We start from the raw sequence: 17,474 nt of genomic DNA on the forward strand, positions 1-17,474 counted from the left end.
TCCTTGGGAAAGATATTCCTCCAAGAAGGGGAAATTCATACTTAATAATTTTAGGGGGGCAGATGTCAAGTCTGAGACAGCCTCCACCAGTCCATTTGAAAGGTACTGAAGCAGCCCCCTTGTCTTTCTTTCCTCAAGGAGGCCTCTGACTGAACTCACACATTATGGTAAACTGCAGAACCAGGGAGAGGGACAGGCAGGGTAATGCAAGGTTGGCAGGGTACCCACAACCTCATCCACCACATAATTAAAGGAGAAAATACCCACACAGACAAGCCAGCCCCAAAGTGAAAGGCCTGATATGTTTTTCCTGAGCATCGTTGTATTTTTAGTTGTGGTTCGAGGACAATTTGAGTGAATGATGGTTGTTTTCATTGCTAATGTGTCTCTTTCTCCTGGCAGCCTGAGAATATCCTGTGTGTGAATCGGGATGCTAAACAAATAAAAATTATTGATTTTGGATTGGCCAGAAGGTATGTGTATTTGGACATAGGTACATGAATGAAGGTAGGGAGCATGATGGATGCCCTTTCTTTGCAAAGATAAGTCTGATATACCTCTTGGTTTTATACTGTTATTTAGAATTAACTTAACAAAAATTATATCCCAGCCTTACCTTGCTGATTTTGGAATTGGAATGTTTAGAAATTTCTACAGTGCATCTAAGAAAAAAATATAAAAAACTTAAAATCTAATACAGTAAAGTTATTAAATTTGAAGACATTAATTTAGAATTTGTAATTTTCTCTTAGTCTTTTATAATTGTTCTATCTGTAAAGAGAAGATTTACTTTAAAAAATAGGTAGTGTAAACAAGATGGCAAAAGTTTCTGGTATGCTTAAGCTTCTTAAGTGAACAAAGAGTTTACGTAAACTTCAGCACATTAATGTTGAATATAAAATGATTGTAAATTATTGCATTTCATTTATTCATTAATATGGGCTTATTCAAGCCATTGACATGTCAAAGATTTTATCAGTTTTCTTTTGTTATAATTCAGGTGTTCTAATTATTCTGACTGGCTTTTCCCACCACTGTTTTAGATTATTAAGGCTTTAGAGTATGAATTATTACTCTTAAACTACTGGAATTTTTTTTTACAATTTTTTAACACTATTTCTTAAATATGTGATTTCCCTTAAAGTCTGTGTATTTTAAATTTGCTGTTTGGCTGAAGTTATTTTGTCTAACAGACTACATCTTTTCAGTTTCTATGATTGTTGACTTTTGATTGACCTTCTCCATCCCTCCACTTTGTTTCCTAAATTCTAGATACAAACCCAGAGAGAAGCTGAAGGTGAATTTTGGAACCCCAGAATTTCTTGCTCCTGAAGTTGTGAACTATGATTTTGTTTCCTTTCCCACTGACATGTGGAGTGTGGGCGTCATTGCCTATATGCTGTAAGCAGTTCTCCAGTCTCTCTGACACTCACAAATATGAATAAAAACCTTAAATTAGGTCTTTTAAAAGTAAATAGCATCGTGCCATATTGAGTCACTTTCTAGGCTCTGTGGATCCTGTGGGTGAAAGGAATAAATTCTTTTCCTGCACATCACCTGAAAAAGTAAATGTATGTCTACTTGTAATCACTTTAACTCTTAGGACACCACCTAATGCCATAAAAGTAATTAAAAAACATTAAAAAACAACGTGTGTCCTGATTTCCTAAATGACTAATGCTAGCCTTATTCCTCGGGGGTGACGCTCTGGTGTTTGCCCTCTGAGTGTGTGGCAGATTTTAGCAGCTGTAAATGCTTTAAAAAGGAAGTTGTGCTGTCCTTAGAGATTCATATTTCAGTGTAGCTGCTGACTCCATTGCTGCAGGTGTTGAATTAGGAGCTGGGGTGGGGGGAGTAAGCATTTTCTTGATTGCAAAAATACATTATAGAATTATGTTTAATTATCAGGTTATTTGCCTTCTCTCAGTTTTAAATGACAGAGCCCAAAAAAGCAACTATCTGTAAAGGATTTGAAGCTATTTAAACAATGCCCACTCTGGATCCTGTGTCTTACAGACTGAGTGGATTGTCTCCCTTCCTGGGTGACAATGATGCTGAGACCCTGAACAACATCCTGGCCTGCAGGTGGGACTTACAGGATGAAGAATTTCAGGACATCTCAGAGGAAGCCAGAGAGTTTATCTCCAAGCTTCTGATTAAGGAGAAGAGGTAATCCAAGTTTGTTCCGGGCTCTGGAAGAAGGAGGGATAATAGGGAAGCACATGCCACCACAATTCAAGTGAGATAATCCCTGAATTCCCTTAGTGACATCTCTGATGCCTGTGCAAAGTTGTAAATGGAAGGAATTTGATGCTCTTAATCTCATTTATTGAGGTCTGGGACTGGTTTGGTCCTGAGGCTTGAAAGGGGCTACAAAAACTTCCCTCCTTCTGCCTTTTTCAGTGAGGCTGTAGCAATTAGGGGCTCTTGCTAGGCCTCAAAATGAAGGGTTTGGAATAAGTTATTTCCATAACCCCTTTCACATCTACAAAGCATGTATCTGGCTCTGTGTAGGTGAACACTTAACTATCATTTCATTTGAGAACCTACTGTGGGCCAGACTGTGCCAAGTGCTGTATAGACATGCCTTTTTTTTAAAAAAAGTTTATTTATTTATTTATTTTGAGAGAGAGAGAGAGAGAGAGAGAGAGAGAACATGGGGAAAGGGCAGAGAGAGAGAAGAGAGAGAGAATCCCAGTCAGGCTCTTTACTGTCAGTGCAAAGCCCAAGAAAGGGCTTGATCCCATGTCTGTGAGATCATGACCTGAGCCAAAATCAAGGGTCGGATGCTTGACTAACTGAGCCACCCAGGTGCCCCAGACATGTTTTTTAACCTCCATCCATCTCCAAGATGCTGGAATTGTCATTACAGTTTTATGGATAAGACTCTAAGTAGTTTTCCTAAGATCATATGGCCAGTAATTGGCAGAACTGATAGTCATGTCAACCTTCCCCTAAGGCTGTACATTTAACTGTGATATATAACATGGCCTCATATTTTCTGTCATGTTCAAACCACATTAATTCAAAATTCAGAGGATGAAGAAGAGTGATGTTGAAATATAGGTGCTGGCATTTTAGAATTATGGTTGGGGAAGGACATTGTGATTAACTAGTCAAAAACACTCTTACAGATTTTTTAAGTTTATTTTATTTATTTTGAAAGAGGGAGAGAGAAAGAGCACAGCAGGGGCAGAGAGAGAGAGAGAGAGAGAGAGAGAGAGAATCCCAATCAGGCTCTGCACTGTCAGCATTGAGCCCGATGTGGGGCTTGAACTCGCAAATGATGAGATCATGACCTGAGCCAAAATCATGAGTGAGATGTTTAACTGACTGAGCCACTCAGGTGCCCCCAGATGGTTTTGTATCTAAAATATATACTAGTAAATAGTATTTAAGATTTTCAAAGCCAACAATACTTGTTTCCTTGTTTTATTATCTCTACTGCTTTTAAGTTATTAATAAACATGACCATGAACAGATAGGAGGGTGTATTTGGGGAGAGGGGATTAAAGAAGTATCATGGGCATTGGGTCTGGGGAAGTGCCTGACACAAAGGAGGCATTTTATGTATAATCCGCCAGGAAATGTGTCTGGGGCATTGAGAACAGATGTATAAAGTCCAGTCCCTGCCTTTAGGTAACACACGATCTAAGAGATAGGTGTTTTTAAAAAAGATATAACCCAATGCAGTTAATGCAAAGTTAGAGTATATTGAAAAGGGTCAGGACTGAGTCCTAAAGGATAAGGAGAACTTAGCCAGGCTGGTGGTGTCAGTATGAGGACAGGGGTAATGAAAATACATTGGTTTTATCTTTAATGGAAAGGCACAAAGCTGTTGTTACTATTATTATTTGTAGATGACTGAACACCAGGCACTGAACAGATAGAAGGTGTCAACTCTGTCAAGTTTTTGGTGGCTAAGATCCACATTTACTAAGAATCTATTTTACAGATATATTTTTATGTGTTACTGATTTAATCCTCTGGATTAAATGAGGAAATTGAGGCTGAGAGCAGTGAAGCAATCACACAGGTTGCAGTGCAGAGTCAGAGCAAGGCTTTTTGGCCTCCAGCACCATGTCCTGCCCCCTCCTTCAGTCTGAGGGTCACATTAATACCATGGGAGGGACAATTGCACATTTGGGCAGAATGACAACTGGCTGATTATTATTGGATGAAACTAAGGCCAACACCTGATACGACTCTCATAGAATACATTTCCATGTACAAAAATAAACTTGAAATGTATTAAGAATTTAATTATTAGTACTGTGTTATTGTTAACTTTTTAATAGTCAGCTTTAACAAGTTTGACATTACAGTGCAGAAATAATAATTTTTTGGGCACTATCAGCTATTGGAATGCTTCTGGGGGTCCAATACTGAAAATGTATAATATTCAACAAAATAGCACTTCCCTCTGAGGTTGGTAGAGGTCAAGAGTTTTAAGAAACATTACATTTGCCTGCTTCGGGTCCTGCCAATGGTGACACTCTCACCAAGTTATTAAACTTTCCTTCATGGTAAAGATTTATCATCTCTTCAAATCTTATACTTAAATATTTGTTATCTGATGAAACAATTTTATTGAAGCAATCTACAAACTGAAGCTCCATGACTGCTTGAAATTATTTTCTTGATACAATTCAGAAGTAGACTCCAGACTGTTACACTCACTTGTAGTTTTTATGTTGAAAGGCTATTTAGTTTAATGTGATAACCATTAGCACACAAGACAAGTTTACCAAATTTAGAATTAGAATATAATCTCTATAATTCTTTCTCATGTTATTTTTTAAGCTGTATAAATGTTTGCTGTCTCAAAAGGATATAGTTTCTTTGTAAAGGTATCTAATGTACTCTGTCTCAGTACTTATATTAACTCTCTATCTATTTAAGTCTTTAAAATGTCTTAATTCAAAAATTAGTGCTACATATTATTCAAAAGTTTTAATATATAAATTGCTCTTGCAATTATCAAGAATCATTATAGCATTTTGCTCTTGCAGTAGTATGTATACATTTATTCTTCCATTGACTGATAGAAATTCAATCCATGAAGCTCAAACATGGCATGAAAAATGGTTACTTGTATTTGAAAGTAGATGTTCAATTAATAACAAGAATTTTGAATGATTTGTCTCACTTGTCTTACCACTGTTGTTACCCTGACTGGTTTGATGGTAACCTACAATCATCAATGATAGTTCCAGAAAAAGTAGAATTGCCTGTGAATTTGACATTTGGCCATCTGGTCTCCCAAAGGGAATGGCCAGAGCTGAGGTTGAATGGCAGATTCAGGACTCATTTGGTATATCTCTGCTAACAGCCTTCTGAATCTCCCTTTAGTTGGAGAATAAGTGCAAGTGAGGCTCTCAAGCACCCCTGGCTGTCAGACCACAAGCTCCACTCCAGACTCATTTCACAGGTAACCAAGGTTTGTTGCTTTTCCTCTCATTTTCTAACTGACCTCAATCTTTGGATAATCAGAGGCTAGAAGCATCCCAGCCTTATATGGGTTTCTGTCTCATTCCATTTCTCACAGCCTTCAAATCTTGGGTTAGTGTTGAATTGCTTAAAATGCTTTTATTAAGCAGTTTGTGTTTTGTCAAATATGATGTTTAGGAGAGTATTACTTTCAGCATAACTAATGTGTTTATTATTCAATCATTATACTTATTATAAAATAAATTACATCACTGTACTATGCACACATACTTATATACATAGTCTAGAATATATAAACAAATAATGTTTTGGAAAATATATGTTAGTGTATATTCAGGATAAATAGTCCTCCTTAATTCAGAACTCAGATTTTTAACTTTTGTGTTTACCTGGTTCAGTATGCTCTGGGAACCAAAAAACTGTTCTACTCAGGTTGATCCAGAGAGCAATGTAAATCTATGTGAAGGAGACTCTTACCAAAGACTGAATGAAGATGACCTAAGTACTGGTGTGTTGTCGTTGTTGTTTTTAATCTTTTTTCTCCTCAAGTTTCTATTTAAATTCCAGTTAGTTAACATATAGTGGAATATTAGTTTCAGGAGTAGAGTTTAGTGATTCATCACTTACATATAACAGCCAGTGCTCATCTCAAGTGCTCTCCTTAATTCCCATCATTCATTTAACCCTTCCCCCTACCCATCTCCTTTCCAGCAACCCTCAGTTGGATCTCTATAGTTAAGAATCCGTTTCCAGGTTTGTCTCTTTTTTCCCTTTTTTCCTAAGTACTTGTTGACAATAATTGAGCCCACACTCTGTGATAACTTTGTACAATAAGATTCCTAATCTACTTATTGCCTTAATTCCTATTTATGTCCAAGAACTCATCTGTCCCTTTGGCACAGATTCCTTCCCTAAGCTTCAGATGCATATATCCACTTGACATTTCCACTTGGATCTCCTCCGTCCTAAACTGATCTCATCTTTTCCATCTCACCTCTTCCTCCACCATTCTTCCAGAATGGCCCCCCATTGAATGACCTAAACCAAACCTGAGGGCGTTTTTGTTGTTTCCTTCCTGTCCCTCAATCCTCCCATCTCATATTTGATTTATATCCAAGTTCCGTACATTATTTTCCCTAATTACTTCTAGAATCTGTCTAACCTTGTTCATCCCGTTTGTTATCCTGGCCCATGACACCCCTCATCTGAATTACTACAACAGCCTTCTCCAGACTTTCTCCACCCACATCCCTGTGGATTATACAAACAACACAGAAGCAAAAGTGTAACATTTAAGTAACTCAACTAAACATTTAGGATGTTTACCTGGCCAAGATGTAGGGAGAGGCAAGAAGCAATGTGTGCCTTCGGGCCTTGTCAGGGAAGGTCTGACATGAGCATGGTTAAGATGGCTGCCGTCATGCCCTGGAGTCATATGCGTTTGATACACTTTCATTTCCTCCATCTCTGTACCCCATCCTCCCTACTTCTCAGGGTTTTGGAATGGAGCTTTTTCAGTGACCAACAAACCTTGGAATGACTATGCTTCAGGTACTCATTTTTTCCACATCCAGTTTTTATTGAAATTAACTTTACTTCTAAATTCAGCATCAGTACTGAGTTTTATTTGTGTCTGAATATACCTTTCCTTGATAATTGGTACTGATGTCAAGTAAAAATACACTTTTTACCTAGTTGGTACCTCACCCAGACTACATAAACTGCTTATTAGGGTTACCAACCTATTTTGGGCCAATTTTCCACCAATGTATTTTTATCCAAGCTTATTGGTGTCCAAATAACACTTTGACGTGGTAGGACAATATGGAAACCACAACAGATAATTAATGACATTATACAGTTTAAAAAGTGCTTAAAATATTTTTTAAACCATATAACAACAGCAAAAATCACCTTTTTGTTATTCTATCCAACTGTTGGTACCTAGGTAAATTGATATTTCAAGAACGATGGAGATTTGAAAAAAAATTACAAATTCCACTGTATAAATCTAGTCAGTTATCATTAAAGTTATAATTATATGGCACTGTGCCAGGCACTGTTCTCACTGCTTTACAAAAAATAATTCATTTAATCCACATACCAGTTCTCTGAAACAGGTGTTGTTATTATCCTCATATAGGTAAGGAAACCGAAGACAGGGGTACTTGTCCAGGATCTCACCAGGAGGAAGTGATGGAGCTAGCTCCCCAGTGTAGACAGGCAGGCTCTGGAACCTGGGCAGAGCTTCACTACTCTACTATCCTGCTGGATAATGGGCTTCTGGGCAAAGGAGGCCTGATGATATTTCCAGAACTCTTCCTGTACAGTACATTTTTGGTGTTCTTGAAAGCCAGTATTCAAGCTTAGTGTATTTTATTTTTCAAAGAAATATTGAGACTAGATTTTTCCAGAAGATTCATTTTTGGAATAATCTTGGTTCTGATATGTTTTATAAAATCAGAATGTAACTTTATGTTGAACATTTAACTCTTACCCCAAACTATTTACTATTCAAATCGAAATTATATTTTAAAAGCCTTTTATAAACTTTTATTTATCTCTTTTAATTGTTTCATGCTTAAAACACTTACAATTTATTAACCACTAAACATGCTTATAATCAGTCAGTAAATTTAAAAAGGATTTTTCCTTAGGAATTAAAGCCCTGTAGCTCTCTGCCTTCTGTATTATGCTCTTACATTGCCAACCATCCATACATAAGCCACCTTCCATCAGAAACAGCTCTCAGCTTGAGTGGAACAAAGCATTCCCAAATTACAAATCTATTAGAACCCATCAAGCATCTACTGCAGGCTTAATAAATGTGTTGGGCCTGGAGGAAAGAAAAATGAACAAATATGACATTGTTTCTTTTCTGCTAGAACTAATAAGCCTCTACCTTTCCTTCCCAATCCCAGTGTTACAACCTCAGCTCTTGCCCTTTTTCCAATATGCTGAACTAATAAAATACTGTAGGAGCTGATATTCCATATCTATCCATCTCTTTTCTAATTCACCAAATCATTATTTCATTAATGACAACTCTGATCATATTCCTCCCACACCATAAATTCTTCCAGTATTCCCCATCGTGCACACCAAACTAACACACCCAACCGTCCAGCCTGCTCTGACATGCCCTGATATCAGGTGTTCCATCCTGTCTTTGCTACTGCTTCCAGATCAGCCCGAATCCTAGTGAGTGCCTGAGACCTACTTTAAATGCCACCTCCTTTAAGATGGTTCTTCTCAACCCCCAAACTGGAGGTGCTTTTTTTGTCTTCTTGAACCTCTCTTGTGGCACTTAAATAACACTTGAAAACTTTTGGAAGAAGCAAAAGTTGTATCTGACTCATTTTTGTCCTCATCTGGTCTCAGTCTTGACCCTCAAGCTTTGTCAACATGAATATTTGTGGAAGGGAGTTTTGACCAAACACACACATAAAAATGAAGTGTCATTAGGTGCTCAGCTCTTTGTTTCTGACTCTGAGAGGAAAGGTAGTGATGACAGGGGAAAGTGGGGAATGCTCAAGCTGGTCCCTGAAGGTGGTTCAATGCATCTGTTGGAGGGTCATGAACAGTTTAGGCTTCTAGAACATCTCTTGAAGAGCATTTTCAACCAGTAGGAAGTTATTGACTCTTCAGGTGTTCTCATATCAGAAGTGAGGAATGAAATTATATATATATATATATATATATATATATATATATATATATATGTTCTAATTCTAAAGTTCTAATTCTTCTTCAAATGTCTTGTGATTTCCCTAGAAGAAGAAGAATTGCTGCTCTAATGCGAAGGACCTTGTGACCAAATAGTCCGTGGAAGGTGCCCATTTGAAAGGTTAGTCTCAGGTCTTTCTGAAGAGATGTTGTGCAAGCCTTAAGAGGGAGTAGCAAGAAAGAAACCAAATGTGTGTTGCACTGACTATGTGGGAAGCAGGGCAGTGTTTCTGCTGAGGGGGAGGGCCCCAATTTTGGACTGTTGTGTGTGCAGCCTGGCTCTGCCATTTTCTAGCACAGAAACCTCAATTTCCTGTTTTGTGGGTTGGGGATAGTCTTACTTCCTATGCTTGTTGAGTGGCTCCAACAAGATAATCCATGCAAAGCCTGGATACCAGGGCCTGGCACATAGTAGGTACTTGATAATTATCTCAGTAGGTGCCAGTAATCTCTGGTAGTCCTTACAATTGGGATCAGAAGAAGTAATACCTTTTTTGTGCTGATGGGGAAACCAGTCTCGACACCCACACACTAACTCCCCCAAAGTCACATAAATGGTACAGCATGACTTCTCAAGTGTCTCTGAATTTAAAGCCCATGCTTGTTTTTCTTTCCTGAACTGCTTCCTGGTATTGGCCCAGTCTTGGAGCTGGAGGAACCATACCACTTCATACACAGCCTGTACCCTGCTTAGAATTTTGTCAGAATTATTAGGAGATGGATTTACACATGAATACTTTTGATTGAATCAAAAGCTAGCTTAATTTATGCCCTAAAGGAGAAGCCTAAGGCCTTGTACTTATTACAGAGAACTTTTAGAAATCTCAACATATATGTCCTTGTTGGGGGGCCATTTACCCTCCAGCAAGCCAGTTCTCTCACTTGGGGCAGTAAGCCCATGGCCACTGTTGCCACTCAATTTTAACAAATGTGTAGGACTGATGACTTGTGAGTCTGCATTCTTGCTGCCTGCTGGTCTTACTCTCTTATTCTCATTTGTATTTACTCTGGTCCTGAGGTTTTTGTTTGTCTGTTTGACTCTATATTCTTGCAAGCTGCCTTGAAATCTTTTGTAGAATAAGATCGGGTAGAAATAAGTCAGTATATCATAATAAAAGTCCCAGGCCAGAGTTAGGAAAGCACTCAGCCTTTGGTGTAAGGGTCATTCCTTCCCAGTCTACCACTTATGTAGAAATCTATGAAACATCAGCAGGAAGGCTTGTGCTTCCTACTTACAAAGGCCACTATCATGGGTCAAAGATAGCAAGGACGGTAAAGTTTTTGGAAGAGTAGAAGGTAGCTATGTGCCTTGTGATAATGTGGAGAAAGGAAGGACGCTGCCTGCTCCCAGGCCTGGGTGGTCAGGCTCACTGAGGTACAGCCTGGCCTTCACCCGTGAGTGGTGGGCACCAGAGTCTGCGGGGAACTCTCCCTCCCTCCATCCCCCAGCAATTTTGTCTCCGGTGACCACAAACCTCAAGGGTTTGCCACAAACTGCCTTCCCACCCTAAGCACTGGAGTCACTTTTGAGGCCTGGTAGGAATGAATTCATTGGGTGACTGGAGGTTGCACTGCAAGACATGTCTGTCACCAGGGGCTGGCAGGGAGAGAAAGAGGAGGAAATGGTAGTGGGAGGCAGTAGAATCCTTCCATGCCACGTTGGTCCTTTGAACCCAAGGCAATGTAGGCCAGTAGCAGCCCAAGCAGTGACAGTTATGTGGAGGACAAAACATTGGAGCTGATGACACTGGTACAGTTAGCTACTGTCTTTGTTGAATTGCTTGATGAGACCTTTGAGCGTGGTCAGGTCTGCCTCCAGACGGTCCCTTGGGCTGGCTGCCTTCCTCTCTGGGGACCTCAGCTCCAGTGGGCCACAGAATTTCAACTTGGTTGCACTGCAGGCCTGGGAAGCATTGTTTAAGGTCCATGGGATGTGGGTGCCTCCCAGTTTACTTCTTTTACTCTTTTTTTTTTTCAAATTAAAATGTGAGCTTAAGACATTAACTCTGAGAGCAGCCTCATTTGAGAAGAATTTTTTTTAAGTCATTTTTTATAGTATTTCCTGCCAGGATAAGATGGGGTTTTTGGCAAGCTTTACAAGTGAGTAAAACCAACTTTGTGATAATATTGATTTTTAAAATCTGGTGGTTGAAGATTATTCCTGTGGAAAAAGAATGACTTCCAGGCCCTGTGAATAAGGCAGGATCCATCATGTCGATTGAGGCATATAAATCTCCTGCAATTTGTTAGAGGTTTTTTGATGCATTGAGGAAATACTCTAAAAATCAACCTGGTGGCATTTCGTTTTGTGTTTCTGTTCCATCTTTTGCCAACCCGTGAACTATGAATTTAGGACACTTTCTCAGAGCCATGAATTTAGGACACCTTCTCAGAGTTTGATGTAGGGTAGCAAACCCTGTGCGGGCCTATGTCAAACGTGGTCATAAAGCAAATGAAAATCTTTCCCACGCGCAATCTGTGGCCTTACTTTGATGCGGGGTCAGGCTGACAGAATGGATGGTGTGGTAGCAGCTGGGGAGCTGGCTGTGCCTCACATGAAACAAAGAGGCCTTGTCCTTCGATCTTGCAAATAGTACGAAAATATCTTGCATAAACTGAAAAAAAAAAAAAACCCAACTCGGGTAAGCAGTGGAATCCTGCAAGGGGTTTCTTTTTTTCTCTCACATGCACACATACATTATAAAAAAATCATGTGTGGTTTTCCTAAGGCGCACAACCAACTAATTACAATTTTAAAAGCCCTGCTGAATTAACAAGAGTCATATTTTGTTTGCTTTGCAGGAAAACTGCTGCGGTTGCTGCTGCTTTGAGAAGATTTTTGGAAAAATCAGCAGTTCTGATGCCTTGACCCCTGTGATGACGGGTGGCCCTGGGGGGGGGGGGCGGTGGAGCCGCTGCACTTGAACTCTGAGCACCCAGTTAAGGGGGACACCTAGTCCTGTGGTCCCAGGGGGTGCAGACAAGCCCTGCATCCCTTTCCTCAACTCCCCAGACCCCATGGTAGTGCACAACGGGAAAGATGCTTCCCTGCCATCTTGAGTTTTCAATTTTTAATTTTTGACTTTAGACACTGGGGCAGGGGGTACATTATTTCTGCTCTTTCTCAGCTTATTAGAGCAATCATACCGGAGATTTATTTGAGACATTTAAATCTGGAGGATACATTTAGAGGGAGAAAACTGCTTCCAGTCCTTAAACTATGCCTTTCAAAGGGGGCCATCATATCGCCAGAAAAAAATTCTGTCTTTTGCACCCTTGAGCATTTAGTTTCTCAGACTCTATTATAATTTTTATTTGGTCTGAAATCAGGTGAATCCAACTGATAAATAATTTACTTTCTGGAACACAAACTGTTTTTGAATCCCGAGGCAAGAGGCATCAGACGTTATATCTTCCATATATCCTGAACTTTCTCCAAGTTCATCAGTTTCTTCTGAGTAGCTGATTCTACTTTCAAATGCGTGACGTGCATTTCACAAGACACTCCCTGCTGTCTTCTGATTGTACATTTGCTTGCATGAAATGCTCTAGTTTTCACAGGTGGAGCAAGAGGTATCTGTTTATGGTTAGTCTTTGGAATTACAACCTTTGGAAAAATGTTGATAGTCACAAGAACTTTCCTCATGCTGCCATTACCAATGAAACATGGGCCGTGTGCATGCCAAGGAAGGACAGTGCTTTGCTTCCAGTGTTGCAATGACTCGGGAAATAGCACTCAGGCTTCTGGGTAAATTCCAGCATTTCTGAAGACCGGTAATCTCACCTACGTGGAGTCTCACATGGCTCAGTGGTTGTGAAGAAAGAACATCCAGAAATCAACGGTGAGGGGAACACTGCTGCTCACTCTTTGGATATGAGAATAACTTCCAGTTGGAAGCTTCTTCTTGCTCCGGAGCTCATGTGGCATTTCATTACAGATATTTAATAATGGACATGAGCCTGACCGTATACAGCACAGAAGGGCATCGGGCCTCTCAAGGGTGAAACGTGCGTCGTTTCTTTACGAAGAGGAGGCCATGCAAAGCCACACTAAATTCCTATTACACATCCAGCATCAAGCTCACTATTCAGCCTCTTAAGTTTTCCTCCTATTTCCCATTTCCAAATAACTCCTGTGTTGAGATCAGCTATAATAATGTCTTTATTTTTAGCTGTAAATCATTCTAGGCTCTGGTAGTCACAATAGCAGTGACATGAAATAAGAATGACTTGATGGCCATGTTAGTGAGGGCAGTTTTAATTGGCATTGACTTTTCTCCATTATTGCTCATATGCACCTAGTGGATGCTTATAGCATGCCCATGAATAACTAAATGTGCAATGTTCTTATTCTCATGTGTAAGGTAAAAGGGAAGTAGAGACAGAAGAAAATGTGTAATTTAGTTAGGACCATATGCCAATTTAGTGGTCATGCTAGCTATAAAACTGACTCCTTTCTAGCTTTGCTCTTACATTATGATGCATTTCTTTTTTCCTTTGACCTATGCATTTATCCAAGGTTGGTTTTCTCCTGTTCCTGTTATGTGACTGTGCTTAAAATGGTTAATTTGGTTTCCTTAAAAAAAACAAACAAACACGCACACACACACACACACACACACACAAACACAACAAAGCCTTGTGACTGAAGTGTTATATTACTGTGCTATCTTTAGCTGATGGTATTCATTGAGGCTGGAAAAATACAAGTCAGTGCATGCATTAATACTCAGACCACAGAGAGCTGGCATTCACTCAAATGCTAAATAAGACGCAAGGGTCTGATTTGAAACCCCTCATGGAAGGGCGTTTTCTGTCCTGTGGTGTGGAATCTCTACCAGATAGAGCAGGAGATCTTTTGCATCCAACTCTCATCCTGACTCACGCTGGCAGAGAAGCTTTCACCAGACCCCAACACACGTGGGACAGGCAGCTTAGGCCAAATGAAGGAACGATTTCTTTGACAAATTAATCCACTAATGACCCTGCAGTCAGTGGGTGTGATTTTTTTAAAAAAGAGGTTTAGAAAGGAGACTCTACTTTAAAAACGAATCTCCTTTGAATTTGGAGTTGAATTTCCACATTTGGATGGGGAGGTATCCCCGTGCCAGCGGGGTGCCTTTTATATGAGAGCTGAGGATAGTTTGCATCGCAGAGTTGATTATTACAGTCTACAGTTACAGTGAAATGGGAGATTTTCGGTCTCCTGCTCATCCTGTTCCCTCCCTCCACACCCATGTGTGGCTGCTCCAGCAAGCACTGGTAACTTGGTAGATTGCCACTTTGATGGGAAAGGGGGCTTTGCACAGCAGAGGAATCAAACCAGATGCAAGCATGGACCAGAGAAGCTGAGTCTGGCGAGACTTGGGCTATTGTGATCAATTTTTCCAAGAAGTCATTAGGATTTGATAGGCTGTACGTCTCCCCCACCCACTTAATGGACGTTATGGCTTCACTCACTCGCATTAGGCAGTAGCCATTGCTTTAGAAAATAGAGGAAATTAAAGCACTGATGTGGCACTTCCCACTGCCTAGAGAGAAACAAACCTCACAAAGGATTAAAGAAACAGCATGCCCCTTTTGTAATTTGTAAGACACCAACACTTACCCACAACCTGTTGCTATTTCAAAAAATCAGGGAGAAAAGAGCTCATGCCCTAATTTGTTACATAAAAGCATCTGAAATGGATTCTCACCTGAACTACCTTGGGGAAAGATTTCCAAGTCAAAATTGGGTAATTCTCATGTTTGTTTTTTAGTTACTTTTTGTCTGACTTGACATTATTTTGCTTTCTTTCCTCAAAAATGTAAATAGGCATGCTGCTATTGTTGTGGCATACTTGGATGTGAATGTGTTTTGAAAGATACATGAATTATTACATTTTCACTATTTTTATGGAAACTAGAGTAGAATTTTTTTTCTTGTTTTAAAATCAAAATATGTATTTGATATTAGGGAAATGAGGGTCTTATTCTTTATTTCATTCCTTTATTCTTCCTTCTGTTCCCAGTACCCCCACCCTAGGCATTAGGCAAATGGTGTCAGGATGCCTACATGTGCTTGCTTAGTTAGGATTACAGGCCAGCTGAGGGAACCTCATTTGGAAAGTTCATCTGTGCAAGTGAGGCAAGAGGGCAAAGCAGGGGTCTGAGCAGGCATGCCCAGTGAACTCAGTTCAGCTCTCTATCCGCTGGCAAGTTCAGCATGGGTCTAGACTGCATGGCTCACTTCTCAATAGCTGTGATGCTCCCTATTTTGCTTTTGCTTTGTTTTGATTTTTTTTTTTTTACTTCTTTCTCTTTTTCTTCAGTTAGAATCAAAGTCCATCTTCTTATCCATCACAATGCTCCCCTGAAGCCTTTTTGGGATGAAAATTATATTTCCAAAAGGCAAATGGCTTGCTGTCCTAAAGGAAACTTGAAGCTGGACTATCAGACTATCAGATGCTCAATTTCCAGATGAAGGCAACTTCCTTGCCTTGCACGAAGTCAACAGTTTCTCACATTTGAAGGTCTATGTATGTCTCCTAGATACATTTCAGTCAGGTGTACTTTCCATAAGTGATCTTTATGTGTGTAGTTTCACCTTCCATGAAGGCTTATAACTCAACCACTACTTATTCAAGAGAGCAGAGAACATCTAATACCTGAGTGTTCCGATCTTGAATTGTATGTATTTTGTATTTGTCCCATCCGATAGATGTCAGTGAGTCCTTTCGATGAAGTTTAGTAGTGTAGATAAGAAATAAAAATGGATTCACAATGTGGTGACTGAATTTGTCATGTATATTTTTTATTTCTGAACATAGTTCAATTCAGCTGTATTTCTTTGCCTTATAAAGATGTATAACAGTCATATATATGTATTATATTGACAAATAAACATGGACTTTATTTATCCTTTGGTTGATGAGCTAAATTATTCAAATAAGTGGACTTGGTAAATGCAGTACAAACTCTTTTTTATGACAAGTTCTGACACGTTAAAAGTCCCATGACATTAAGACCCCATACCTTAAAAGAATGATGCTATGCTATTTATTTGGGGGTCCAGATCCATTTGCACACTGGCCAGCCCCAAGGTGGAGAAAACAACTCTCCCAGTTGAAAACATGGTGATTGCAATGTACCCACAAAGATTTAGGATTTTTGTTCCCTATGAATAGAAAACATCGACTAAGATATATGTAAAGTGTCTAGTATCAGAACACTGTTTAATAAATTAAGGCAATTAGCAATTCAATCCCTTTAATGTATCTTAGTGAATATTCCTCAGATGCTTGTAAGGCACCTGCTTCAGAAAATCTGCCACTGAAATATTTCAGTATATAATGGCCACCCAGTCATCAGCAGCCACATTGCTTTCTGGGGGCAGCATTGGCCGGAAATGCTGCTGAGACTCTTCAGCATCAAGCATGCCTTTGTGCCTGAGGATGACATTCACACCCATGTCAACATTCATATGTTAGCCCAGCAGTGATCAACACTGAGATACTCAGTGTCAACAAAACCGCCCACCTTTACCTGGCTTGAGACAGACCCACTGAATTTTCTATTGTCTCACACAAAGTAATCCTATCCCTCTCTTTAGAATGAGCCCCAGGTTTTTCCCCACTCTGACCTCTAGGTGAGGTATTCTGACTTCTTCCCCAAAGTGGGGAAACCTCATTGATCATTTGTGATATTGTGATATTTTAACAAATATATATTTGGTCTTATCCCTGGTTCCTGGCACAGAGTTCCTAAAACCCTTGGAATTTCCTGAGTAGCAAGGATGAGAAGAGTGAGTATCTTTTGTTATTCATCATCAGCCCCTTGTAACCGCACCTGAGTTTATGGCCACTGAGGTCATTCTTGGAGGATGGGGTCGGTTGACAGAGGAACCAGCCAGGTGATTGAAGGTTGGAACTTCCAACCTCCTCTCTCCACCTCCAGGGAGGGGAAAGGAGCTGGGGACTGAGTTAATCACCAACGGCCAATGATTTTATCTATCATGCCTATATAATGGAATGTCTATAAAAACCCCACACAAAGAGGTTTGGAGAGTTTCTGAGCTGGTGAACAAGAACACATCCATGTGCCAGGGGAGTGGTTTACCTCAAACTCCAGAGGGACAGAAGTTTCTGTGCTTATGACCCTTCTGGACCTTGCCCTATGGACCTTCTCATCTGGCTGTTCATTTGTATCCTTTATAATGCCCTTTATAATAAATTGGTAATAATGAGTGAAGTTTTCTCCTGGATTCTGTGAACCATTGTAGCAAATTATTGAGTCTTAGGAAGGGGTTACAGGGAGCT

At 39.8% G+C, this 17,474-nt stretch overlaps 1 protein-coding gene across 2 annotated transcripts in view; it reads left to right on the plus strand.

Moving 5' to 3' along the window:
- The window catches only part of MYLK4 (myosin light chain kinase family member 4), an 86,592-nt gene extending 70,518 nt beyond the window's left edge, over positions 1 to 16,074 (plus strand). For both annotated transcript variants that reach the window (XM_078446695.2, XM_078446694.2), the window contains 6 exons: positions 403 to 473; positions 1,273 to 1,401; positions 2,017 to 2,169; positions 5,353 to 5,431; positions 9,226 to 9,298; positions 11,980 to 16,074. In XM_078446695.2, the coding sequence (XP_078302821.2) occupies positions 403 to 473; positions 1,273 to 1,401; positions 2,017 to 2,169; positions 5,353 to 5,431; positions 9,226 to 9,273 (480 nt within the window). In that variant the 3' untranslated portion in view covers positions 9,274 to 9,298; positions 11,980 to 16,074. The remainder of the gene's footprint in view (positions 1 to 402; positions 474 to 1,272; positions 1,402 to 2,016; positions 2,170 to 5,352; positions 5,432 to 9,225; positions 9,299 to 11,979) is intronic.
- Positions 16,075 to 17,474: the final 1,400 nt, after the last annotated feature.

Source organism: Panthera onca, chromosome B2, assembly GCF_046562875.1.
Source record: "Panthera onca isolate mPanOnc1 chromosome B2, mPanOnc1 haplotype 2, whole genome shotgun sequence".
NCBI lineage: Eukaryota > Metazoa > Chordata > Mammalia > Carnivora > Felidae > Panthera > Panthera onca.